At 41.8% G+C, this 27,623-nt stretch overlaps 3 protein-coding genes across 4 annotated transcripts; 2 read left to right on the forward strand and 1 right to left on the reverse strand.

The window, feature by feature from the left end:
* Positions 1–759: 759 nt before the first annotated feature.
* On the forward strand, positions 760–8,828 carry nlrc3l (NLR family, CARD domain containing 3-like). Of its 2 annotated transcripts, XR_010015517.1 has the most exons (8): positions 760–843; positions 1,062–1,145; positions 2,723–2,848; positions 3,386–3,490; positions 3,652–3,832; positions 3,983–4,235; positions 5,574–8,188; positions 8,383–8,828. XR_010015517.1 is itself a non-coding variant. In XM_063017148.1 (7 exons), the coding sequence occupies exons 2-7, from the start codon at positions 1,117–1,119 to the stop codon at positions 7,085–7,087; spliced, it is 2,208 nt and encodes a 735-aa protein (XP_062873218.1). In that variant the 5' UTR covers positions 760–843; positions 1,062–1,116; the 3' UTR covers positions 7,088–8,828. The 2 variants fall into 2 exon arrangements, 1 of the variants encoding a protein (XP_062873218.1); XM_063017148.1 differs by having other exon boundaries at positions 5,574–8,828.
* Positions 8,829–9,976: 1,148 nt separating this feature from the next.
* On the forward strand, positions 9,977–15,563 carry chordc1a (cysteine and histidine-rich domain (CHORD) containing 1a). The gene is made up of 11 exons (XM_063017177.1): positions 9,977–10,106; positions 12,230–12,279; positions 12,395–12,451; positions 12,682–12,842; positions 12,929–13,032; positions 13,542–13,600; positions 13,688–13,758; positions 13,990–14,092; positions 14,427–14,546; positions 14,639–14,701; positions 14,800–15,563. The coding sequence occupies exons 1-11, from the start codon at positions 10,046–10,048 to the stop codon at positions 14,953–14,955; spliced, it is 1,005 nt and encodes a 334-aa protein (XP_062873247.1). The 5' UTR covers positions 9,977–10,045; the 3' UTR covers positions 14,956–15,563.
* A 334-nt stretch (positions 15,564–15,897) lies between these two features.
* Positions 15,898–27,194, reverse strand: naalad2 (N-acetylated alpha-linked acidic dipeptidase 2). Its single transcript, XM_063017147.1, has 19 exons — positions 27,113–27,194; positions 25,408–25,513; positions 25,128–25,314; positions 22,530–22,631; positions 22,292–22,417; positions 21,745–21,931; positions 21,494–21,587; positions 20,372–20,467; positions 20,045–20,130; positions 19,602–19,721; positions 19,166–19,248; positions 19,034–19,097; positions 18,890–18,957; positions 18,438–18,529; positions 18,105–18,195; positions 17,698–17,962; positions 17,058–17,139; positions 16,867–16,959; positions 15,898–16,306 (listed from the first exon to the last, which is right to left on the reverse strand). Exons 1-19 carry the CDS (start codon positions 27,192–27,194, stop codon positions 16,117–16,119), a joined length of 2,214 nt encoding a protein of 737 aa, XP_062873217.1. The 3' UTR covers positions 15,898–16,116.
* Between the last annotated feature and the right edge of the window lie 429 nt (positions 27,195–27,623).

A 27,623-nucleotide genomic window follows, 5' to 3' on the forward strand; every position in this document is an offset into this window, starting at 1 on the left:
TTCTGTCATGAATGTAACCAAAGTGTAAAACATGATGTTAAAATCCTAATAAACAAATAAACACACACACTGTCACAGCTAGACAGTAAAACACACAGGGAGAACATGCAAACTGGACTGCTTCACTTAGGAATTAAACCAATTGAACCCTTCTTGCTGTGGGGCGACACTGCTACCCACCGTGCCACACTTTATTTTATGATATGATTTGGGGCGACACTGTGGCTCGGTGGGTAGCACTGTCGCCTCACATTTTAAATTTTTTTTTACATTTTCACATTTTCAGCATTTAGCAGACGCTTTTATCCAAAGCGACTTACACAATGAGCGGAACACGATGAGCAATTGAGGGTTAAGGGCCTTGCTCAGGGACCCAACAGTGGCAACTTGGTGGTGGTGAGGCTTGAACCGGCAACCTTCTGCTTACTAGTCCAGTACCTTAACCACTGAGCTATCACTGGCCCGGGGAGTTTGCATGTTCTCACAGCAAGAAGGTTTCCTCACACAGTCCAAAGACTGTAAGTGAGGCGAATTAGAGATACTAAATTGTCCATGACTGTTTTTGACATTAAAAAACTTGTGAACTGATGAATCTTGTGTAAGCAGTAACTACCTGTCCTGTCATGAATGTAACCAAAGTGTGTAAAACATGAATAATAAATAAATAATGATATGATTGGGATAAAGAGGAAAAGTCTGATATATTAAGTGTATTTTATGTACCGTGTGTGAGTACTTTGTCCTGGACGCTTCATGAAGCTTTAGTGACGCAATGACGTAACGCGGAAACAAGATACCTGCTAAACAAGTCCTGCCGTCGGACTTTGTGACAGTTGAGCTGGGGTGGGTTAAAACTCGTTCATTTATAAATATGACTTTATTCTAATCGCTTTATACTATTAATAGTTTGAGGTAAGCTGATGAATTGTGTCCGGGTTGTGTAATAAGTGCTGTTTAGACCGAGTTGGTACCGAAATGGGAAACTATGCTAAGCTAACTAGTGTTAGCTAAGTGTTAGCGATGTTGCTAACCGAGGTTTGTTTTGTTTTGTACATTAACAGAGAAATGGTGATAATCTGTGTTTCTACTCTGTGACGATCAGACAGAGGCTTCAACATGAGTAACAGTGACTCGGAGGTGGAAGGGTAAGTGCTGGATTTGCTATTTACACTAGTTTTGTGTTTAAGAAACGTCACTTTGAGCACCAAGTCAATCGATTAACCGACATTGTTCGATTAATTCGACCAATTAAGTCATATATATATATATATTACAATGAACATTGTCTCAAAGCAACTTTACAGAGTCCAGGACCAACAGTACCACCAGGACCATCTGTACTACTATGTGTACTATTGTGTGTATCACCAAAGCAAATTCTTCGTATGTGCAACATACCTGGCGAAATAAAGTGATTCTGATTCTGATTCTGAACAGACCAAAAACCCCTGTTGAGCAAGCCGAGGGCGACAGTGGCAGAAAAAACTCCCTTAAAATTACAGGAAGAACCTTAAGAGGAACCAGACTCAGCAGGGACCCCCGTCCTCTTTGGGTGGCCTGGAGGAAACTTTAAATAAACAGGATTTATAAATCATACAAACACAACATTAAATTGAACTGAAAGTTATAACTAGCAAAGAAAAAAAGTTGGAGTTCTTCATGATTTTTGGTGCAAACACGCCAGGTTTTCCGTCACATCTAGTAGGAGCAGTGTTGTTGGAACTGCACTCTCGACTTGCAGTCTTTAACCTTGAGAGGGTAAACAGGTTTCCATCAGAATCACCTCGGGGTAAAACAACAGAAGATGTAGTTACAATGTGAAATCGTTAAGAGTAAAATGTCAGATTTACAGAGAGTAGCTTTAGACAATTAAGTCTTCTAAATGTCATTTTAATTTATTTCCAACAGTTGACAGGCAATTTAATTGTATTTATTTATTGATTAGGATTTTAACATCATGTTTTACACACTTTGGTTACATTCATGACAGAACAGATAGTTACTCAATGCACAAGATTTATCAGTTCACAAGTTTAATGTCAATGTCGAATTCACCTAATTTGTACGTCTTTGTACTGTGGGAGGAAACCCACACAGACATAAGGAGAACATGCAAACTCCACACAGAAATGATCTTAAATACATCATCAGTACTGAATGAGAGTTCAGGCTGATACTCGATGTCACCCACCCTCTGTGTGCATGCGCCAGTTACTCTGGGCATTTTGTTAAATGTGAAAAATAGACAAACACTACCAGCCAAACATAATTCAAACGCATGAAACCATCAACAGGGATCTATGCTGTGCTTTTGACATACGTTTTATTTGCATGTCATGGCAGTTGTAGCCCAGTGGTAAAGGTACTGGACTAGTAATCGCTGGTTCAAGCCCGACCACTGCCAAGTTGCCACTGTTGGGCCCTTGAGCAAGGCTCTTAACCCTCAATTCCTCAGACAATATACTGTCACAGTACTGTAGGTCATTTTGGATAAAATCGTCTGCTAAATGCTGAAAATGTACATGTAAATTAGTTTCAGATGTGTGCAAATTTTAATGAATACTGTTGACATCTTATTTGAGCCCCCTTCTTTAGTATAACGCTTTCAAACCTTCTTATTTAGCCTAAATGTTTTCAGCTATAGTTGTGTAGTAGATTTATTTTGTAAAGCATAATCTTGCTATAACACGGTGTGTCTGTTATGTTCGTGTGATTTATTTAGCTTCATGGCGAGGCGGCCGCCCAGCAGCTATGGCTCCATGTGTAGTGACGATCATATGGAGGGCTCAGAGCATGATGTTCTAGATGAACCACCACCTTCCATGGTTAAACTCCCAGCACCTACTGGGTAATTACAAAACACACACAAAAATAACAGCATTTCATTGCTGTGGTTATTGTGCATTTATTACATTAAACAATTTTACTTTAATTATATGGAGGACCAGGTTAGTATTTTTGTATTCCAAGTGATTCTCCAGCCAGTTTAAATACAGTGTTAAGAGCCAGCTGTGTCTGAGTGCCAGGCCAGGTCGGTGGTACCGCTGTAACCGCTGAGACTCTGGTCTAGGCGATGTGCTCAACAAGCAACTCACTCAGGAACTCACAAAAATGCGATGCATATAATAATGGTAAGGAGGAAACCACAGCTACCCTCGTTCTAATGACAGGCTACTTATAATCGGGACGTTTTGTACAACAAACAATCGTTAAGGAATGAATGAATTCCACTTTTAATCAGAAAAGGCTTTGGGGAGAGGGATGAGGGCCTTGATTAAAGTGAAGCCCGGTAGTCCCCCCAACAGCCACCACCGGGCCACCACCATGTAAATACATTAAATAAGTGACTGAGATTGAGGGATTTGTCATTCTGTTTGTCTAACAGGATCAGGATTCATCGCCCGGACTCACCAGAGACCGGAATAACATCAGTGACGCAGGGCCAACGATCCAGCGTTCATCACGAGGGTGTCTTCATTAACCGGAATGGGTAAAGACACAAACACTTTTCACTAATAACTACATAATAAACACTGAAATCAGGACATGGTCAAGAAAACGCCCACAAACATCTACTTCTGTGCTCTCACACACACACACACACGCTAAGGCAGCCCACTGAGCTCATGTTCTGTGTGTTTGCATGTTCAGGAGAGAAACGTTTGTCGAGTCGGCAGCGGCTGAAATGGAGGTGGAGGAGGATGAAAGTTTTATTATGGTGGAGCAGTCGAGAGCGAAGAGAAAGATTAGGACGGAGCCGGAACCCGTACAGCCTCCTGCTCCTGCGATAGAGTCTGGACAGAACGAACTCTCACTGCAGTATATATTCATGGTAGGAAGAGTTTCAGTGTGTTTACCGATGACTGTAAAGCAAATCTACCTGCTATTAGATGTGACAGGTCGTAGGGACACACAGGAGCCTCGGCTCAGCTAAGCAAAGTGAACTGATTGGTTTGATTCTGTTTGTTTGTTCGCTGTGCAGGCCATGCTGCAAACCCTCCGTACGCTCAAGCAGATGGAGCTGATGTGTTTCATACGCAGTCTGAGTGAACTACGTAAAGAAAATCTGGAGTTCCGTCAGCTGGAGCAGGAGGGCGAGCTCGACGTGCTGGGCGTGGTGGACCGAATCCATGAGACGCGGAGCCCGGGAGAGGCGCTACACATCACTGTACGCACGCTACACGACATCAACAAGCCGGCTTTCGCCCGGACTCTGGAGAACCTCTGCAGGAAAGGTGTGTACGGGGGCCAGTAATAGCTCAGGGGTTATGGTACTGGACTAGTAAACAGAAGGTTGCCGGTTCAAGCCCCACCGCCACCAAGTTGCCACTGTTGCTCATCGTGTTCAGCTCATTGTCGCTTTGTATAAAAGCGTCTGCTAAATGCTGAAAATGTAAAATGAAAATGTAAATGTGTGTAGTAGTGTGTGTACTTTCAGCTGTTGTTTAAGTATCCCAATCCTATATGAGATTTTTTATGTCACATGGTCTCTTCATATTTATGTACATGTTCAATGACCATCTGACACCCAAAACTCCTCTATTTGTTTATCCCCCGGAAGGCTTTTCTCCAGATTAGGGAACATTAATGCAGGAATTTGTTTCCTTCAGCACCAGAGAATCTCTCTGCGAATGCACTTGACCAGTCAGTCAGCAGAGGCCGGAATTGTACAGCAGCAGTGACATCTATAGACCACTGAAGTCGTGTGGTCATATTGTAGTCCACTCCATGTTGTTATGCCCATATTTGGTAACCCGGGTCTAAGAGAAATTTTCTCACATCCTGTAGTTATAAAAAATGTTCCAAAGCTGTTAGGTTTTGTTTTATGGAGATTCTTCTGTCTGTTATCACTGGATCCTCTGAATTACGAAGTCGTTAAAGAGTCAAAATATGAGTATTGCTACATATAAGCTAATGCTGCTGTGCATTGAATTGACGTCACTAGACTGGAAGCCTCTTAAATAACTGCACGAAGCAGCGCGATTCACCGGTGTAACAGTGGAGTGATATTCGTAGGTTTTACTTTATATTTTTAGTAGCTAGCTACATTAAAGTAGAACGCAAGGACGGTCGGGTGTTACGCCTTCGCTTGTACTCAGCAAAAGCGGGCCGCTCTTTCCGTCTTTCCATCAATTCGATCGGTGTAGTTCAGTGACGTCTAATTAATGCGCGGTAGCGTTAGCTTTCGTGTAGCATTATTAGTATTACGATCCTTTAAAAACCTCGTAATTCAGAGGATCCAGTGATGTACAGGAGGAAAATGTACACAGGACAGAACGTACAGGGTTCTGAACATGTTTCAGTCGATTTTTTTCCTATAGGAAATCTGACTTAGACCCAGGTCTCCAAATATGGGCATAACGAGGACTACAGAATGACGCACGACTCCAGTGGTCTATTTAACCTCCCTTCCCCAGCCCGGCCAGGTCGATAGGGCTCAGGATCTCGCCAGTGTTGGGCTGGTAAAATGCGACTATGTAGAGAGATCACTAGGTTTTCGGACAGACCCTATATGTCTATAGATGTCAGTCTACCTGCGTGTCTGATGTATCTCTGTTTCTCTCCCTCTCCAGCTCTGGTGCAGTACGAATTGGGAACGAACAATTACCGCCGCTACTACAGTCTTTATGAGGGAACCTGTCGTCCAGGGCAACAACAATTCATTGGTAACGTCTATGTGGAATCGCCGATTTTTATTGAAACATCGCCCCATCTGACACAGACTTCTGTCGGAAACCTGTTCCAACCCCTACAGGAAGAGGGTCGCCCACGGCTCGTCGTGACCACGGGCGCCCCAGCCGTGGGACTGACCGTGACGGTGCAGAAGTTCATAATGGACTGGACGAATAATAAAGCCGAGCACGACTTTCAGTACGTCTTCGCGCTTCCTGGTCGCGACCTTCACCTGGTCCGGAACTCTGAACAGACCTTCCTGGATTTCCTCGCATCGTTTTACCCCGAGACGAAGCACGCGGAATTCCTGTCTCAACCGGATTGCTCCGTACTGTTCGTCATCGATGCGCTCGAGCTCTGCAGGCAAGCCCTGGATTTTATGAACAACGTGGCCGTGGTGGACGTCACGACTCCGGCGCCGGCGGACGCACTCCTGACCAGCTTGATCAGAGGAGACCTGCTGCCTCATGCGTCCGTCTGGATCGCAGCTCATCGTTCAGCTGCTCGGAAAATCCCCGTCAGATCCATCGGCAGGTTCACAGAATTAAAAGGATTCGACGATGCGCAAAAGGACGTGTATTTTAGCAAGCGGACGAAAGATCCGGCGCTAGGCGCTCGTGTTTTGAAGCACGTGAAAGATTCTCCGGCTCTCTACGACGCCTGTTATCTTCCACTCCTCTGCTGGATCGTGGCTTTTATTTACGAGCGCCGCTTCCAGAATCCCGACTTCACAGAGCGGACCCCGGTGCTCACCGGGTTTTTCGCGCAGTATATCATCGTGCAGACGAACCGAAAAATCGAGCACTACGTCGGGACAGGACTCGACGCATCTCGGTGGAGCGACAGCGATAAAAGTTTCCTGATGCAGATGGGTGAACTGGCGCTTAATATGTTGTTAGAAAAACGTGACGTCTTTTCTGACCACGAAGTTTCGCACCTGAAGTTGGACTTCAACAGCGTCGCGTATCAGGGCGGGATCTCTTACGAACTGAACAGCCCGGCTGAAAGTGAAAGGAGCTTCAAATTCGTGCACTACAGCGTCCAGCAGTTCATGGCTGCCGTTTATGTCTACGTGACCTTCCGGACGACGGGGTCAAATATGCTGGAGGCGTCGCCGAAGTCCAAGAAAGACCGACCCTTTATCGATCTTTACAGACCAGCCATCGAGCGTGTGCTCGGCGCACGTGAAGGGCGTCTCGACCTTTTCCTGCGCTTCTTGTTGGGACTGGCGGCCAAAGGGACGGAGTTGCACCTGCGTGGGCACCTGCTGCCTCAGTATCCGCCCGAGTCGAAAGGGATAGAGGAGGTTTTCAAGTATGCAAGGAAGAAAATAAAGGAGAACACGGTGCCCGAGCGGTGTGCAAATCTGCAGCAGAGTATTCTAGAGCTGGAGGAGGCCATGAATGATCGATGATAGAAACAGGGTGGGAGGTTCATCTGCTGCTTCCGGTTGGTTTTGGCATTTCTGAACAACAGAGAGAGGATATGAAGTGAGAAGATCCCAATTCAGAACTTCTCAGCTATATTTATTTGCTTTTAGCAGACACAGTAGTAGTGGCATCTTGGTGGTGGTGGTGGAACTTGAACCAGCACCCTTCTGATCACTATGAATGAAGTGGATCAGATGTGGACTGTAGACTTTTGTAGCACTTATTTATTGGAGCTTAGAGCTGCCAGGCGCTCGGGTGGCACAGCGGTCTCGGCCAGGCATCTACGCAGACACGATTGGCTATGTCAAAAAGGGGTGGCCAGTCTTGCATCCAGTGATTACCCGGTTGAACCAGACTGTCAACCACCATTACAGGGAGGAAGCAACTGATGAAAATTAAATGACTGCTTAATGACTTTATATTTAATAGGTGGCTCATAGTGATACATCACGACTTTTTGAGAAAGGTAAACTACTTACCGAAAGGCCACAGCACCACTAAGAGTAAACAAATCTATTAGTGTTTCGAAAGCAGACCATTGCTGTTGTGCTAATTAGCTGAATCAGATGGGTTTAAAAATGTGAAATACTGAATTACGAGTGGAGCCTGATGCTGCTGACTTAACAGGTTTTGATAATAAACCACAAATCTGCACATTGTTTTGTATGAGAGCTGATGAAACGTGGTGTTTGTATTGCGTACGAATGAACACTTAAAAAAAAATCGGTTGCTTACCATTAGGGAGAATGAACTCTGTACTCTGAACCAGCTTGATGCCGTTTTCTTCACACCTCATTCACAGTATGTTTATGTAGCCGTGATATTTTTGCACTTTAATATTTTTTTATATAATTTTTATTTCATTTCTTTATATGTGAAGAAAAATGTTGGGTTATGTAATGAACTCCCTCAAAGCTTTATACGGAAAAAAAAGTGCGTTCTTAATTCATTTAATTGTAAAGGTTTATTTTTTTTTGGGTTCCCCCTTTTCCTGTTTCACGTGGGGCACTAGTTAGCGCGACACCACGCCTGAAAGCTCCGTGTTTTCCCGGGCATTTCACAGTCTCATGGTGAATGCTGAATGGGTAAGATGCGATTCACTCTCTCTCTTGTAAATATCCCTCTTTTAGAGTATTAAAGCTCTATAACCTGTAGTAATTTGCCAAGTAAGGATGTTATAACATCAGAGTGAAGCTGTATCGCTGTTTTCGCTAAAGTTACAGCTTAGATGGCATTTTTAAACCCAGCATTTATGCTAATGAGTTTCCACTTTGTGCAGGAGAGGGAAAGAGAGGGTGTGTCTACGTGCGTGTGTGCATGTGCTAACTCTGCCCATGTATTGTGTTCAGGTACGTTTTACCAGTGTATTAACTGTTTTAACTGTTTTAAACTGTTAAAAAGAGGTTCAGTTCTATAAATAATAATTCATTGTTGGCCATTGTGATAAATAGCTACCTTATGTGATTATATTAACTTCAGTTTTGGTTATTTGTGTGATGATTTCGTGTAGCGAAGCAAAAAAGAAAGTTTCTACCTAGTCAGTTAATCTTAAAAAAGTACACGGCCGATCATTTTATTTACGGTACAAAGTATTTACATTTTATTTAGACAGTCTCATGGTGAATGCTGAATGGGAGAGGGAAAGAGAGGGTGTGTCTACGTGCGTGTGTGCATGTGCTAACTCTGCCCATGTATTGTGTTCAGCAATAAACATTGAAGACCGACTGTCCTGTCGTGGTGTGGCCATTATTCGACGTGAGACCCGTTCACATGTGCTACATTTACATCGGCGCCCCTGTTCTGCACTTCGCACCTTTCAGGCCACAAACCCGGCTTGTTTCGACACATCCCTCAGGACTCCAGGGAGACAAGCGTCAAGGCTCTTCTCTGTACTAGCACCCAGCGGGCTGTGCAAAACTGAGGCGGTGACCCCCCCCCCATTCTGACTATGTTCTTAAATAAACACTGAAACACATTTCTGCACTTCTTGCTCATATTGTGTTTTGGTTTATTTGTATTTGAATGAAAAGTAAATGTATGCTGAGGGGGAAAAAGAATCTTTTAAGTTACTAACTTACCTCCTACTAACGTTAGTGTCTGCAAAAATTGTTAGTGTGTTATTTTGCATTATTACCAAAGGGTCATGTCTGGCTTGGGTGTCAAAATAAACGATATTTTGTAATTCTTGTCTTAGTTTATTTGAATTTGATCTAGGTTTTAGTTGGTTTGGATGTAGGGCAGGAATCAGTACTTATCAGTACATGGGGACCTGGATTTAAACCTGAGAGGAGTTTGGCATGTTCTGCTGAAGGGTGAGTATAAAGGACTGGTGTCTTGTCTACTGTTTTTCTATATTGTGCCTAGACGCACCCTGATCAGGATTAAGTGGTTATTTAATGTAAAGAAATAAAATACATAATACCATAGCATCAGTTATAACAATTATTATACAGTACATGCCAGTTCAACCATTGGGATGAATGTGTAGGCTAAACAGCTTAACTGTAAATTGTGCTGGAGTTACTGTTATTCTACCAGGATAAAGTGGTTGTTAAAAGTAAATGTATGAAAAAAGTGAAAGCACGGTATGTGTCTGTGCTCTAATCACACACGGATTAATGCTTATTCGATCACAAGATTTCCGTTCACCTTTCGCTGGCCAAAACTCCGGTGAATAATGCGGATCCGATGTTTTCCGGAGATACACGAATGTACCCGAGCGCGTTTGTAAACTCTTCGGAAATCGCCGAAACCAATCCGAAGTCACATCGGCAGAAATTCGCGAAGTTTCCCGAATGTTCCGAGGTTTTCCGGAAATCTGTCAGTGAGACACGAGCCGGCTCATGTTAGGCAAGAAACACATTTTGAGTCCAGCGTGACTTTTTGGAACTATATTTGTATATTTTCAGTTTAGTTTATTCCTGTAGTGTATTTTTTAAGTCATGTCGGTGCTCTGTTATAACAAAGGCTGCGGGCAGCGGTTTGACCCAGACAATTCCGATGGTGAGTTTTTATGCTGTTTTTACTGTTAGCCGCGAGCTAAAGCTAAACCGGCTAAGGTTAAAGTAACGTTAGTTGACTTCAAACGTTCAGCGTTTCTTCCATTAACATGTTATTTTATTAAATATATTTCAATACACTTCATTACATTTCAATCAGTTTTCAGGCTGGTTATGTCATTTAAAATACACAAAGCTGTTCAGAACTTGTGAAACAGAACTGGACTTAGTATTAGTAGTATTACAATAATTTAGCTAATAATACTGAAAATACAGTGTGGTTATGTTAAGATATTTAGTCGATATACATTAACTTAACGTAAATCTGCATCTAAAAGAGCATATTCATAGTTGCTATAGCAACACTGTTTACTACAGCAAGCACCCATCAACTACAACTGATATTCTGAGAGCCTGTATGGCAAAATATCGCGATATTTGCAACCACCAACACAATATAGTATTAAAGTATCGCGAGATTTCGTTTTCAATGGTTTATCAAAACGCCAAATGAAAAAACTTAATGTCATTTTACTTCGTGGTATTGGGGGCGGCTCGGTGGGTAGCACTATAGCCTTACAGCAAGAAGGTCCTGGGTTCGATCCCCAGGTGGAGAGGTACAGGTTCTTTCTGTGTGGAGTTTGCATGTTCTCCCCGTGTCTGTGTGGGTTTCCTCTGGGAGCTCCGGTTTCCTCCTACAGTCCGAAGACGTGCAAGTGAGGTGAATTAGAGATACAAAATTGTCCATGACTGTGTTTGATATTAAACTTAACTACTGTTTCTGTCATTGATGTAACCAAAGTGTGTAAAACAAGATGTTTAAATGTTAATAAATAAAATAATAAATACGTATTATTTATGTAATATTGCCACCTCATTCTTTATCAGTGGATAAAACTGCACCCTGAAACAGTGGTGTCTTCACGTAACAATGAAGAAGCTTTATCATGAGTGGAAATTTACCTGGATGGTCAGGAGTCATAAATGACCCACCAAAAACGGGCCTGCTTTGATTTAGAAACTGGCAAATTGGCATCACTGTCCAGGATCAAGCAGGGTTTACAATGTGATCAGATCACTTTGACCAAGGACCAAACTACTCTGGCAATAAATCAACCATGAGTGTGTAACCAAGTTAAACACACTGATATGTCGTGTCAATCATGGTAATGACAATAAATATCTACAGTGGGCAGTAAATAGCTCGGGTGCATACTGGTCATACCCATATTTCTGGTTCAGCGTTCCTAAAATGGCACAGTTGGATAAGAGGACAGCACAATGCTTGTTAATAAACAAACATTGTGCGTCCCAAATTGTGTCCTCTAGTGTAAGTGGGGAATAAGATGTAATATGCTATTAATAACAGAATGATAAGGGCACTCGAGTGGAGTAGTGGTCTAATGCGGTGACCCACCTCCTCAGACAGTGTGAAGGTGGTGCATTGTGGTTGGAATATTTATTTTGGAAGGAAAAGTGGGAGGGATGCAAAAACAACTGAATAATTAAGTGTAACTGCTGAGAAATGTAGTGGGGAACTTTTGAAAGACTAAGAAAACAGCATCTAAAAATACAGTGCCAGGCTGACTTGTTTACATTCCTCCTACTAGTCACTTTATAAACACTTCCCCTCCCCAGAAGTCTTTGCTCCACCCTCTAATTACTGCTCACAAATAAGAACACGCCAGACTTATTTCCCTTTCCACTGCTTTCGTCAGGGGTGGCCAGAGCTGCTCCATCCTCAGCACCCTTTGTCCCTGAGAACTTATTTCTCCTCTGCACATGCCCAGACCATCTAAATCTTATCTCCCTAACTTACTGCATGTGCCGTCCCTCTAATCAGCTCCTTTCTAATCTTGTCTATCCTTTTCTTTTCCAATGAGAATCACAGCATCTTCATCCCAGCCACTCCCAGCTCCCTCTCCTGCCTTTATTTCAGTGCCACCATCTCCAAGCCAGGCTTTAATGCTGTCTACATGCTAGACAACCTTGTTAAATGTCTGCACATTTGGCTGCCATTCAGGTATCCAAAAAAGGCTGGTGCTGTAAAGTCAAGTCCCTAACACCCAGTATTAGTTCTTTCCTTTATGGTTAAACTGTAGCTTTATTGGATGTGTCTCATTACAGATGCGTGCGCGTATCATCCAGGAGTTCCAGTTTTTCACGATGCATTAAAGGTGAGTTACTTTGTTAATACAACCTACCGTAACAACCTTTTTTAACATGGCCATGTCTAATGTCTTTATGCTCATTTTTTCTCTCTGTATGTGTGTGTGTGTGTGTGGAACACAGGGCTGGTCATGTTGCAAGAGGCGCACTACAGACTTCTCAGATTTCCTCAGCATTGCTGTAAGTAAGCAGCTCCCAGTGTGGCTGCATCCCAAATCACACCCTATTCACTACATGGTACACTTTTGGAATGCCAAGCTGTCTGTAGTGCATAACCAGGGTGTTCATTCAGTAGTGGGCAGTGTAATGACTGGAGGGGAAAACTGTAGGTACAAAGGCATCTGAAAGACAGCAGAAATGAGACAAAATTTATCACATTTTGGTTGTTTCAAAGCACGTTTCTGTTCCAGGGCTGCACGAAGGGTTGCCATAACAAAGAGAAACCCCCTGAGCCTGTGAAGCCAGAAGTGAAGTCTTCTGGAGGAAAGAAGGAGCTGCAGGATCTCAAGCCAAGGTTCGATGAGTACGTCATCCAGGCACCTAAACCTGTGGCGTTCATCCAGAGACCCAGGTACAGACGACCTTCAACATCGCCCACATTATACACATAAAGAAGATTAGATTGTGAGTTAGGACGTGCTTGTGTTGTTGTTTCAGTGCTGATGAGCCACCGGTGGAAGTGAAGCAGAAAGTGTCTCCAAACCTGAGGCAAGCGCTGGAGAAACTGCAGCTGACAGACACGAATCAGAACGCAGAAAATGGTGAGTTAAGAGACTGGACTAACATTCACTTCACTCAGATTTTGATGGTATTTTTTTCTCATGGTCATTTAACACTTTATGCAACTTTTCATGGATTATTTTTCAGCTGCTTTCTTCAAGTTGACAAATAAATTAGAAAAGCTGTTTTCTTAAAACCACAGTGTCGTCTAACAATATTTTTTAGTTTAACACGTCAACCAGGTAGTAGATACAGCCCAAACAAGATTATTTAAATACAGCTTATTTATACCAAAGTATTTAGACTCTAAGTAAGTTCAGTTAAATGGTTGAGCAGATCATTAAAAGATTAAAGATGTTTAATGGGGTTTCTGTGCAGGCCACTGGAGTCTTTATGGACCTGACATTGTACCCAGTGGTACTGTCATACTAAAACAGAAATAGTTGTTCCCATAATGTTGGAAGTATATGATTTATTTTATATAATTAATTCAAAGCACTATCACAATGTCATTGTAATAATGATTAAATAAACCTTCATTTCCTTGCAGAGAATGAGGGAAACGAGGTGAAAATTGGAACAGCGTGTAAAAATAAAGGCTGCACTAAGGTACCAACCACACTTACCTAATCCAACCACCAGCATGATCTAACAGCTGTTAGAATGTGTAATAATGTGTGTGTGTGTGTGCTTTAGACTTTCTCTGGGCCAGCGAGTGAACAGGAGACTTGTATGCATCATCCAGGAGTTCCCATCTTTCATGAAGGGTGAGAGAGGAACACACATGTCTAATTCTATTTTGGTTTTATACACCCTAATATGATATTTTAACATGAAGAAAACACAGTAGCATGTACGCTCACATCTTACTGTATTAGGAACACTCGTACGCCTGTTCATTCATGTGATCATCCTATTGGCCAGTCATCTGGCAGCCGTGCATTACTAAACATTTTTGCAATACTGAAGTGTGTGTGTGTGTGTGTGTGTGTGTGTAGGATGAAATACTGGAGCTGTTGTCGGAGGAAAACATCAGACTTTAACACATTTCTCTCTCTGGAAGGCTGCAGCAAAGGAACTCATTTGTGGAAGAAAGCAGATGTGAGCGAACACACACACACACACACTCCAGTAACGTGTCCACTGCATGTGCAGAATGTAAATAAACAGTGTGAAGGAGTTAATGGTGTTGTGGTCAGTGATTTGGAATGCTGCCAGTTGGTCTGTCTCACTAGCCCACTGTTATCAGCCAGTCGGACATCTACACAGACACAATTCACTATGCTTGGGGGCGGGGGGAGTCGAAGCCCTGCGATGGACTTGCGCCTAGTGTTTCCAATTGAAACAGGGCCCGCCATGACCCTGACCAGGATAAAGCTAATAATGAAAATGATTTATGTTACTGTTTACAGATTTGTTTGTTTTATCTTCACAGGGGAAGAAGGTGGTACCATGTCGGTTTGATTGGCATCAGACCGCTGGTCAGGTGACCATCTCCATCTACGCTAAACACTCAGTTCCTGAGTTGTGTTCTGTACAAGCCAACAGCACCCGTGTAAGTATATGGTGTTCTGCAGGAGTGTGGGGAGGATTTGGGGAGCAGGCCTACAGGAGTGTGAACATTGTGTACGTGTGCTTCTTTGGCAGGTGAACATCAGTGTGATCTTTGAGGGGGAGAAGGAGTTTAAGCAGGAGATCCGTCTGTGGGGAGTGAGTGTCGTTATTTCTCGATGTTCTCTCTGAACGTACCACCGCTCTGCTCGTTCTCCGCTCTGATTGTTTCAGTGATTAACGTTTTGTTCTGGCAGGTGATCGATGTGAGCAAGAGCGCCGTAAACATGATGCCCGCTAAAATCGAGATCGTCATGAAGAAGGCGGAGCCGATGTCGTGGCGGCGGCTCGACCTGCCGCCGTCTGCTCCAGCGTCGGCCAATGAGAAGAACAAAGGCAGTGAGAATGTGTAAACAGGAAACAGAACTGAGACATTATCAGGACCTTTCAGTCTTTTATACACTGTGGCTGAAAGTATGTGGACATCCGACCATGAGCTTGTTGGACATCTCGTTCCGAAACCATGGGCATTATGCAATGTATTGAAGTGTGTTTGTATTATTTTAGGCAAAAATGCATCTCTGAGGTCGGGCTCATGCTTGATTGTCAGTACAAATTATGCCAAAGTTGTTATGGGGTTGAGCTCAAGGCTCTGTGCAGGCCACAGGAGTTTATCAACACCAAACTGGTCGAACCCTGTCATTATGGACCTCACAGAAAGGTGCACGGGTCCGTTTTCAAAATTGTATACACGCTTCGTAAACAATAATAACCGGAGTGTACAAATACTTTTGGCTTTACAGTGTATATATACTGTTCTATACATGCACACATTCTGAATGGACTGGACTTGGTTGGCTGGATGTACCAAGATTAATGAGATAATATGGTCCTAAAATTGTTCCGCAGAGGGAACACGTCACGTCTGATTTAGCTTTGCACTGAAACATCAAGGTTGACGTAACTGAGTAATTCACATTATTATTTAACCCTAAATATTTTCAATAAAATATCAATCCCATGTGACTGGCATCGATCTGACTGTATGGGAGGTTTGGTCGGCTTTTCTGGCCCGCATACGAGCAGTTCTGTCTTCCTCCAGGTCTTGACGGCTGTAAAAACCGAGCATCAAAGCAGTAAATCTGTGCAGGATGCTCAAGGTAGCGCAGCAACAAGGAAAGCGGTGCCGCCTCACTCTATAGGAAATGATGGCACATCCGCAGGTAACATGTAAGTCAATTAAGTCCAAAAAAATTATGCTTGAGATAAACTGGATACTTTAAAAAAGGCCAAAGTATGAAGAAGTAAAAGTGTTGGGGAATTAATCCAAACACAAAGAAGACAAGTACAAGGTGTTTCTATAAAGTGAATTAATAATGGTTATGCATTTTGAATGAATAAAAAAAACACATTGTACAAACTTAACTCTGGGAGTGATACTGGGGTGTGTGATACTGGGGTGGTGGCTCTACTGAGGGGTGAAATTTGTGCCCTTCATGATTCCTTCCACAGTTCATGTGATGTTCATCGACTGTAGTCCGTGCTTGTGATGAGGTCAGAGGTCAGTGTCTCTTTTATGCGACCGGGTGGAGTGTATCAGCAGCAGCGTTGACCGTAAACGAGGCGATGCTGATCTGTCGCTTTACTTCAGTCCAAGCTTGCTCGGGTTCCGGAGCATTCCCGATGTCGAATAGTGCGTCGTAAATGCCGGGAAACGACTCGCCGGCGTATTTGTTGTGACTGCTTGGAGCGAAAACAATGTGTCTACGAGAAGGAGAAAACATAACGGGCAAAAGTATCACTATTTAATTCTAACCTTAACAGAAAGGCACAGTAAAAGCTCCTAAGCCATCACTTTTTCTTTTAATGGAAATTGTCATTGGGATTTAAAATTACAGTTTTATTACAGGTGTAATAAAAAAAAAATCACATTAATGATTAGATTCTGAATTACGTTCATTATGTTAATCCCCCTTTCCTTTATACATCATAGCAGTTGTCCTGTGTACTCTGGCGAGCTCTAGAGACTGTACGCTGGCCATAGCATTTTCAGCTAACGGCTTGTACCAAACAATGTCTTCATATTCCCTTCCTGTTGCAACACCCGTCCATCCTGGCACTGCCAAGAATCAAACTTAAGACTTGTACTATAAATGTGCCTAAATCACTTTTATTCAGCTGAATTTGAAGTGATCTGAGTTTTGCAAAACAATCCTCTGGTCTAATAAATATTTAAAGAAAACAGATGTAAAAAACACTCTTTATAGCTAAGAGCAGGGGGCAAGAGAAAGTTGTGGCATGACATCAGTACCGTGTGTGTTTACCTGTAAAAGGGTCGGCCAGGCAGGCCAAGAGGATCAATAAATGCCCGCTCCAGGTACATCAGCTGATCGTTCACCATCCTCACCGCCAGAGCACTAAGAGTTACAGTCAGAATGTAAGAACAAGAGTTGAGGAGAAAGTGTGACCACAAACGTTATAAATTTTGATCTACGTGTGTGTTTGTGTGTCATACTCTGTTGTATCGAGTGTGTCGAGACGTTGATGGAACCCCTGTGCTGCGTGTGTGAAATTATTCACTGCAGAGAACAGCGCGTCTGTCGAACGACAGGAAAAAACACGTTAATTAAATCTGCACAATTTCCAAAACTCAGATACATACAGATGAGTTTTTTTTATTTGTTTCAACAAATGAATGGTTATCCTGTATCAGAAAAATGTTTACACTTCCTAAAAACTAGCTGCCAACATCTCTACTGCTAGGGAGAGTGTGGTGAGGGTCTAATATTTGTCACCAAATGAAAAGGGGTTGTTTGGAGTCTGATGCCACCAGAAAACACTGAGTGAGACACCAAACTGGGTGTTAATCCACTGCAGGGTGCGTGCAGACACACATGCACAAACACACACAGCAGCAGTTTAGTGGCTAGGGTATATGAATTGTATACAGATTGGACTAGTAAACAGAATGTTAATGGTTCAATCCCTATCACCACCAAGTTTCCACTGTCGGGGCCTTGAGCAAGGCCCTTAACCCCCCAATTGCTTGGACTCTACAAGGTCACAGTCGCCAAATGCTGCAAACATCACTCACTTGGTCCCCAAAACCTTGTGCCACACCCACTCTACCAGTTGTGTGTGTGTGTGTACCTTACCGAATGACACATCGTAGTCCTGCAGCTCCTGTGGGTGTTTCAGGGCGAGTTTATGGATGGTATGTGCGTACTGAGTGAGACACCGAGCATACTCGTTACAATCCAGAGGCAGGATCTGGGCGTCGGCTAACTGGAAGACCATGCCCCCTCTTACACGAGCCACCGACTCCATGCGGTGGAAGGTCGGGTCGTAAAAACGTTCGACCACCTCAAACGTCTCGTATACGCTGTGGTAGACGGGGTAACTGCTGTAGCGCTCTGTTTTCTGCACACACACACACACACACTCATTACCTACACACATTCGTTCACATGCACGTCTAAAGGACGTATCATGACAGTTTTGGGAGTGGATAAATAAATTCATAATTTTAATGTTTTGTACTGCACATATGACACTCTCTCACTCTGTTCTTGGTGTATCTCGCTCGTCCGGATGCAATTCCCAGTCTGATGAAGTAGGCTTCGAAATCACTGCCCGAGCCGAGCTTACTGATCCTACACACACACACACACACACACACACACACACACACACACACACACACACACACACACACCTTTTTAGGATCAGGAATCCAGATGGTTGAGGTGAAACTAAACAGGAGATGCACTATATGACTAACATATATGAACACCCTTCTAATGTTTTTTTCAATTGCATGTCGAGTAAGCTAATAGTCAGGTGTCCACATACTTTTGATCACAGAGTGACAGAGACAGATTGAGCTCGTATTTACCGAGGTGCATCCTGATAATCGGTCCAGTTGTCTCGTTTGTGCCAGCTTTCATACAGACTTATTTTTTCTTCTCCTTCCTCTGGACTCATTAACTGCAGAAACACAGCACATTCGCGATCTTCAAAACGTTTCCACACTTTTATATTTTGGTTAGAAGCAGTGAGGGTGGAGGAGTAGTAATCAGTCGTGTCTGAGAGACGCTTATAGTCCGGATTTAGCTCCATCTGATTTCCACCTTTTTGGACACTCAAAGAAGCTTTAAGGGGAAGAAGATTTTCATGTGGTGATGATGTGAAAGCAGCGCTGCATCTCGCTGGAGCTAAAAACACTTTGTAAACATAGTCAATCATGTCTGTGTGGACTCCTGGACGACGGTTGTTAAACAAACCTTAACAATACAGAACTTGGATCTTATATAAAGTAAAATTACAAATGAACGATGTTTGACTGACCTGTTTGGTAACCTCATACGCCAGTGTGTGTAGAGAGGGAGTGCAGTCCACCCTCAACGTGTACATACCTACACAATTCATTCATTTTATTTTAGCCATAATTCATTTATAAAATTCATGTGTTTCCGTATGTGTGTGTCTCACCCTCAATCGAGGAGTCTGCATTGATGTAAGCCACTGCTCTATCCTGTAGTATTTTAGCATTGTCCTGCACACACACACATCAAATAAACAGCAAAATAAAATTTTTAAACATTATATTACTCTCTTTCATACCTCAGCCCACTCTGTGGATCCCAGCAGACCAAACTCCTCTGCATCCCAACTAGCAAAGATCATGGTGCGTCTAGGCCTCCAACCTGACACACATAAATGAGAGAATTTAGAGATTAAGGAGAATAAAACCCCTCACCTAAAGCACAGTGGCAAGTGCATATCCATAAAAATTCCCACAGACATACTTCAGTCTTGTGAGAAGCCTTCTTAGAAGAGCGGCTGTTATTCTAGCTAAAAGACCACACATAGGTCACTCTAATTTAATACCATTTGATTTTAAAATAAAATGTCCAACAAGCTCATAGTCAGGTGTCCAAATAATCTTTGGCCATAAAACGTGCCAGAAAGAATAGTAGGATGTTAACTGCTTAACAAACAAATTAGGACCAGTGTGTTTAGGCAAATCGTGAGGTGTGTGTGTGTGTGTGTGTGTTACCTCTCTGCTTGAGTTTTCCAGCAGCTCGGACGGCTTCGTGTGTTGTTGCAGCTCCGCTAACAGGATCGATTCCTCCAAAAACCCAGGCGTCACGATGACCCCCCAAAATCACGTACCGATCTATGAACAGACACATGCAGAGGAAGGAAGGAAGACCTAAATGTCACTAAATGTTTAATCTTGCATGTTGTGTGTGCTGAATATACTGTAGACAGAGTACCTAGCATGTGTGCCATTAAGGCCAGACTATGCCAGGAACACTTTAGGACCTCACCAAACCACAGTGAGAGCCAGCATTTCTAAATACAAATCTCAAATCTCAGCAGTAGAGGGTTAGCGTACTTTACCGCTGTTTCACTTAAGCATCCCCTGCTTTTGTACAATACTACAATACGCAGCAATATGCAGTTTTTCACAATACTGTAGGTGCGTGTTATGTGTACCTGGCTCCTGAGCTCCTCGGATTCGACCAATCACGTTGTATATTCGAGTCACCTGATTGTTGCTGTGAATGTTCATGCGCACTTTACTGAAAGTAAACAGAAGTTGTGTTAGATAGTAGTAATGATCTAAACAATAAGTCTGTTTAATACAGCAGTGAAAAGACTCAGAAGTAAGGGCGAAACTTATTGGCTTTTCTTTCCAACCTTGACAGGAGACCACTGTTCCAATTAGTGGTTAAAGTTATCAGAAAACCACAGCAAGTTAAATGACAGAACATTTAAAACTACTGCTCTACATAAATTAGCAGACCCCAACCAGAGTCTCACGTTTGTACGAAGTCATCGATGAATCCCGGTCCGATACGGTACGATACATTCAGAGCACCTTTCCAATCAGGAAGCGGAGCAGCCCCGCCCATATTCCTACAGGAAAAACACAAACACAAACAGTCCTTTAAAAATCCTTTAGAAGTAATACAAAAAAGGAAAAGCTCAATGTTTTTAAAAGAATAATAAATTAAGGAACAAATAAACAAAACAACATGAATATGAAGTCAACTTTCATGTCTGTGTAGACGCCAGCCAGCCAATAGTACTGGTTAGATTTAAACCTGGACAAAAGTTTATACACAATCCTGACACCTACTGTCTCGTTGAGGCGCTGACACAAGCAGCAATGAATTTCAGAGGGAATAGGGTGCTATATAAGACCTGCTGTGTGTAAGAATCTGTCGCTGGCTTTGTGTAAGGGTGTGTCCAACACAATGCACTGGGATACTGAGTGTCCCAATCCAAAATGCGACAGTTAATACTAAAAAATATAATTATTTAAAAAATGAATAAAATAATACACATTTTAATACATACAAAAATATTTTTTTATAGAGTAATGTGAATGGAAATTTTATATTTTATTAGTTATTTGCATTAAACTCATAAGTTTCTGCTTTCTTAGTTCAATTAGCAAAGGTAGAAGAGACTTTTGGAAGGTTTCTTAGGTCCAGAGATATGTTGACCTTTGCATGGGCTGCTTGCTTCCGTGGGAGTGCATGGGTGTCGGGACTGTGTGTGCGGGGGTGCACGTGCAGTTTTGATACTGGTGCATTCTTGTGGAGGTACGCCATGTTTCTAACAAACTGACTATTCTTGTAGGATGATAAACTCGTTTGGTGTGGGAAGTTGACCTTGAGCTGGGTTGCTGAGCAGAGTTAGTCTGAAGGGGCAGTAAGTGGGGTATAAATACTGTGATAGGGCAGACGGAGTCGCCCTTTGTCTCCTGTAAAGGCATGTGTGCGTTTGCATTGAGATTGGCCCTCAGCTGAGTAATAAATGGATTATTTGCTTTTATCACTATCCCGGTTGTCTGTGTCAATCTTTAAGGGTTATTTTGAATTCCCACAACAGTAATAACATGAATAAATGAAGTTTTATAAATCAAGTGTGACTCACTTTAGCAAATGAAAAGCATCTTCATAGCCAATAGGATGCACAGGAATTTTGGGAAGCCCCACCCCTTCGTCTGGACTGGATCTGTATGTGTACTCTGTGGAGAAACCAATCATGGAAGTTTTACAACAAACATGATATAAGAATCGCATCTAAAATGTTAAAACAATATATCGTAACATCCACAGTCCATGTACATAATCATTCAGTGAGCAACAATCCCAAAAATACATTAGTGAAACAGAGGGGTTCACCTTTAGCAGGGTACCCGGGGGTTAAGGGGTCTCCGGCTCCGTTCAGATTCAGGACATTGCCCCTCTGAACACCCTTTCCAGGCAGGTTCCATCCCTCGGGGTACGGCTTTACACCATCAGCAGAGTAATCTGCCGGGTCGGAGTACAACACCACGCCTTTAGCTCCGGCTAACATTGCATTTTTTACCTAACACACACAAAAACAAGGTCAGACACAAAGATCACAATGATAGCTATCTGATATTAGCAGCTTATTTCATCCCAATAAGCTTGAAAGCCTGTAAATCCTGACTGAATAAATGTTTCTTTTAATTATGTTGATGTTAAAGTGCATATACATTTACTGCAAATGTTTATGCTTATACTTTATATTTTATGAACTTCAAAAAACAAAAGTCTGATAAAACTTCCATTTGTGGGTTGGAGTTTCTACTGCTTTTCTTAAAGAATTAAATTAATTTTAAACAGTGCAGTTCACTGGATCTTGTATATTTTAGCAGCCAGTGGTGCAAAATGACATTTGATGAAGGTACACACACTTTCTCACCTTATTCCCTCTAAAGATTTTTCCGTATCGAGCAATGACGATTTTGCCCGTGCAGTTGATGTCCATCTCTCTCTGCAGTTTGAAGAAATCCTCAGTCCTGCCATAGTTCACGTAAACCAACTCGCCCTAAAACAATAATCATCTAAGTGATACTAGAAAAATGCTAATAAATTCCTCCACAAACACAAATGCTTCAATATCAGCAGTGCAAACCATCAAAAAAAATGGATGTGTTTACCTCTGGTTGTCCCTGTGCAGAGAAAGCGTTGTAAGGGGGAACGATGTCGGTCACATCCTCATAACCCTCCGGTACTGGTTCAGCCAGAGACGAATTCAAGATCTGTGTATGTCAACGTAAATACATTATTCATCACACATAACTTCAGAACAGTGTGATAATTCCATCATACACGTAACTACCCAACGTTAAGATCACATTGCTATAAACAGCATGTGGCTGCGTCTACAAGCTTTCTAACGGCTGTTTCTGTTTAACATGAAGAAGTCAACAGATACAAAACATATAATTTTTTTTAGAAATAGACTATAGTTTAGCTCCATTACAGATCGTACCGTTTTTTATATTTGTGCAATTTTCTTCTGTTAGTGAGTCTGTTATACCACAGAGGTCTATTACACTCACTGGCCGGGCATCTACACAGACATGATTGGCTATGTCTAGGAGCATGGGAGGTCAAAACCCTGAAATTAAATGGCATCCTATGCAGGGTATTCCTGCCTTTCGACCAGTGTTTTCCAGTTGAACCAGACCTGCCATAACCCTAACCAGGATAAAGAGGTTGATGAAAATGAAAATTTACTTTTTAATTACATGTTTTAGCCATTTAAGTTTGTATTCGTGGTTTGGACGCTGGTTTGGTTAATATAAATTACACCCTGGTGTAAGCGAGTGACGTCCTGCAATGGATTGACACCCCGTTCACCAATCCATTTCGGCCTGAGTAATATTGTGTCTCATCTTGCACAACAGGAGGAAAATACAGCACCAGCATTTTACCCAGCATTCACGTCTCTGTTTCTCTGACGAGGTCTTGTGACAGAATAAATGATAAACTAAGCACACGGTCATCATGTGGTACAAGGTAAAACTGCAGAGTAAGCATGCTGACTTGACTAATCTAAAAGAACTGCTAGAACTCCTTTATAACTTCCAGCCCACCTTTCATAAACAATCACTGTAAGATTACCTTAATTTTAATGCAAAACATTACCATTACCAGCTTCCTTGGGTTTTTTTTTTACAACAATGAATTTCTTTAAAAGGTCTGACAGAATGCCGATACTTCATCCAACAGGTCCTGAACTTATTAAGTCAGCTGAAAAATATAAAACCAAAGCCAAACTCTCTAGGACAGGCTGGTCCAAGAGAGTAATTGACTGTAACTTTTAAACAGTTAAAATTACAGCTCGATCAACCCTATTTAAGGTGTTAATCCAGAATGACCTTTATGGAAAAGTCACAAACAACAAACACATGAATAAAAAAAATAATTACTTGCAAGCCTCCTCAACAAAGTTGCTGGTGTAAAATATAGTGATGTTGTGGGTATGCTTTAAGCAGAAGTGACTGGCAAACTGGTCAGGAATGATGGAAAAGTGGTGCACAGTACACTCAGATCTTAGTTTTAAAACATTCATCTTTACCAAAACTGAATATCCTGATCATAGAGCCCCGATCTGAATACTTGCTCTACAGCTCCGTTTTCAAACTAAAATTTAGGGAAATTTGTAAATAGAAACAAGCCAAAATTATTTCATCTTGGGCAAAAGACTTATTTAAAAGACTATTGGGGGATGTGGGGTGTAAACACAGTCTTCTTTCTTACTTGTTCTTTACTGAGAAAATAAATTATGGGGAGTGAATACATTTCAGTGCCTTGTGTTCTATCACAGCGGTTATACCACTGAGTGTTTTCATACAGGGACCATGCATGGTGAACAACCTGCTCATTAACCTGATCATAACCTATTCAACCTCGCCTCGGTCAGTCTGCTGCTGACCCACAGTGCAGGTTTGAATATTTAGCATTGTTTTCACTGTAATAAGAAAAACACCCGTTCATTTGCCGGATGCTACATCACGTCTGCTAGAAACAGACATTCATATAATTGCAGGTCTGTTCTGTATCCTAATCCTCACAGTGTTGCTAATGCATACTCTCAGTCTACAGCAGAGCTAATAAAGCACTACACAAACAAACACAAACAAACAAGGTTTAAAGACCTTAAATTATATTCTACTCATATACATGGGCAAACGTTTGCTGACCATCCAGCTTAAAAGCTTCCGGCACAGACCAGTGTTTCGTTTTTTGCCAGTCACTGTCCAAGATTTTTCATTGTTGTGCTTGTTAAACTGATTTGTGCAGAAAAGCTGCATTATTTAGCCTTGCCCAGCACTAGATAAGTATTTGCCAACAGAAACCTGTTTAGACCAGCTGTTTTCTAGCAGGGAACTGGATATGACAAATCCATTCACTTAAATATAAAGTTGGTTCCTCAATGCTTGTTCAACAATCCTTTGGAGTGTTTTAGTACATTTTGAAACACAGATGTGAGAATTTACTACTTGTTTGCACTAAAATGCCAAAACCATTAAGGGCACTGCCCAACCTGTTGGGAATAAGAAATGAGTGTAACTCATGGCCATACTGGTTAGTTTTACAGCTGTACTATTAATAGTTTTAATTAAAAGATGAAGGGTAAGGAGTTGGAATGAGAGTTTAGGTTGGTATTAGGGTTAGGATGAAATACTGTAATTTTTAAATCAAATTTTAGGAATTAGGGTTTGGGATTAGAATTAGGCAGTGTGTACCTCGGCCCCATGCTGATCCACTATAGAGACGTAGTTTGGCCTGGTCTTGTTTGGATATGACAGCAGAACATCATACCACACGAGCTCAGCTGAGTCCAGTCCGAATGCTAACCACTCCTCCCTAATCTGCTCAGCCAGACGCAGGTTCTGCTCCGTCCCCGCCAAATGGGGCAGACGAGTAAACTTCCTGTTTGTTAAAAAAAAAAAAAAAAAGCTCTGATTGGACAAACAACAACAGCGTATGTGTGTATTAAAAGGTGTGTGTGTGTGGTTAGTGTACCTGAGATGCTGTTTAATGTTTTCTGCATGGATTTCACTCATGAACTCCTGTAGGTAGCTGTGTGGGGGCTTTTCATGCTGCACATTGACGGGTTTCACTAACCAGCCTCAGAAAAAAAATAATTTAATTAACATACTGCTGAGATTATTGGTTTGAACAATTTGACTTACAGATATTTCTTCATGTCCTGAGTACACAGGAATAGCACTCAACAAATTATTAACACAACATATATAATATGTACCACATAACAAAGCACATGCATAAATTCTGGTATAAAGGTCAGAGTTAATAAGCAAGAACAGTTTATGATTTTGTATCACATGATAAGCCTTTAAAAGATTTTATGGTAGGTTTGGGCCAATACCTGATTGAACAGCTTTTGAGCTACTGAACTACTTATCAGAAAGTTCACTGCTGTAAGCCCCACCACCAAGCTGTCACTGTTAGGGCCCTGAGTAAGACCCTTAATCAATTACTTACACTGTATTCAGAATAAAACAATGCAATATTTAACAGGTACAATGTTCTTATCATAGACATAGTACCCATATATTGTATATTGTAAACATATCACCACTTAGCTTTTTATGTTGTGTGGCAGCATTAAATAAGACTCCTCAACATAAAGTTCTATCTTAGAGAGGACTGAACTTCATCAAATTAAAATGTATTGGTCCAAAATCCCTAATAAGTAGCCTAGGGAGAGAGTGGCTCCAAAAAATTCATACTAGTTTGTACCTGTCACTAACTTAGTATTTGTTGTGTTTTTATGTTGGTCTTGCTAGTTTTGGGATTTGTTTTGGTTTCATTGTTGTAATGGACACAGAACTTAAAAACATGACATGTTACATCCAAACTGTGGTGAATTTACTGTGAAATAAACTGTGAATTAGTGAGACACCTTTGAAATTTAGCAAGGTATTGTTAACATATTTGTTTATTAGAAGGCGTGTAAGATCGAATGCTTAATTAGACCAAACACCTAAGCTATTTTAAAAACAATCAAATAAAAGAGGTATGTGTGCGAGTTTGATGAAATGGCCTTACAATGTAGCTCAGCACACCAAACATGGTGTATTATTCAAGTATTATCCTCTGGATTTGTACTGGGTATAACTGGTGCCAGTAGACAAAATAATAAGAATTCTTATGTCTGCATGCACCAACCCAAAATACACAACAAGATTGCTTTCAGAATGGTCAAAGCAGACTAAAATGAAGATTCTGGGGTGGTCTGACCTTAACTCTGTCTCAATATGTGAACTGTACTGAAAAGTCAAGTCTGTGTTGGAAAACCAACAATCCTGGTAAACTATACATTCCATAACAAGACAAAAATCCAAAGCTATTTGAGCCAGAAACTTGTTAATGGTTCTCAAACTCGACTGATCGAAGTTTAAAGAACTAAGGGACATTGTTGATCACATATACATCTATGTTTATAACTGGTGGACAAACCTAAGTGTTTAAATCATTCAGTCACAGTAAAAGAAGAGTTGCAGAAACAGGAACATTGCAGGATCATAATCATTACATACACATCGCTTAAACTTTTCATGCACAGCAAAGAAACCACGTTTGTTTACAAGCTTCACTGTTTCATTCTGCAAATCCCGTTAATCTGCACAACAAGAGCAGATTATTTCAGCAGGGCATTTGCACAGTAAAAAGGATGTGAACACACACACTGCTACAAACTTACCAATGACAAATCCGAAGAAAAACAAGAACACAAAGCCGGTGATCCACAGGATCCAGTGTACGAGCTTTCCCTGAGCTCCCATTGGATCGACTGAGGGTTTTGTTCTGTAATCACCCACACACACACTCCTCACACTCGTCACACTCCTCACTGCACGCACACACACACGCACACACACACACACGCACACACACACACACGCACGCACGCACACACACACACACACACACACACACACAGAACAGTTCAGCTCCTGCACTTCTATGGTGTAGGATGTAATGGGACATGCTGATTTGCATTCTCACATGACATTGGTGTTCTCAAAAAAACACTCCCACAACATAAAACTTAATCCTTTGTATATTTAATTTTTGCATTTCCCTTTCTCTCACTAATCTAATTCCTATTTTATCAATGATTTCAAGAAATAAGAAACTGAGGGGGTAAGCATGATCATGAAAAAAAGGACTGGCCTCTCTTTTAAAGGTTAGTTCTGATAACTAATTTAAAT

The sequence above is a fragment of the Trichomycterus rosablanca genome, chromosome 20 (genome assembly GCF_030014385.1).
Source record: "Trichomycterus rosablanca isolate fTriRos1 chromosome 20, fTriRos1.hap1, whole genome shotgun sequence".
Lineage (NCBI taxonomy): Eukaryota > Metazoa > Chordata > Actinopteri > Siluriformes > Trichomycteridae > Trichomycterus > Trichomycterus rosablanca.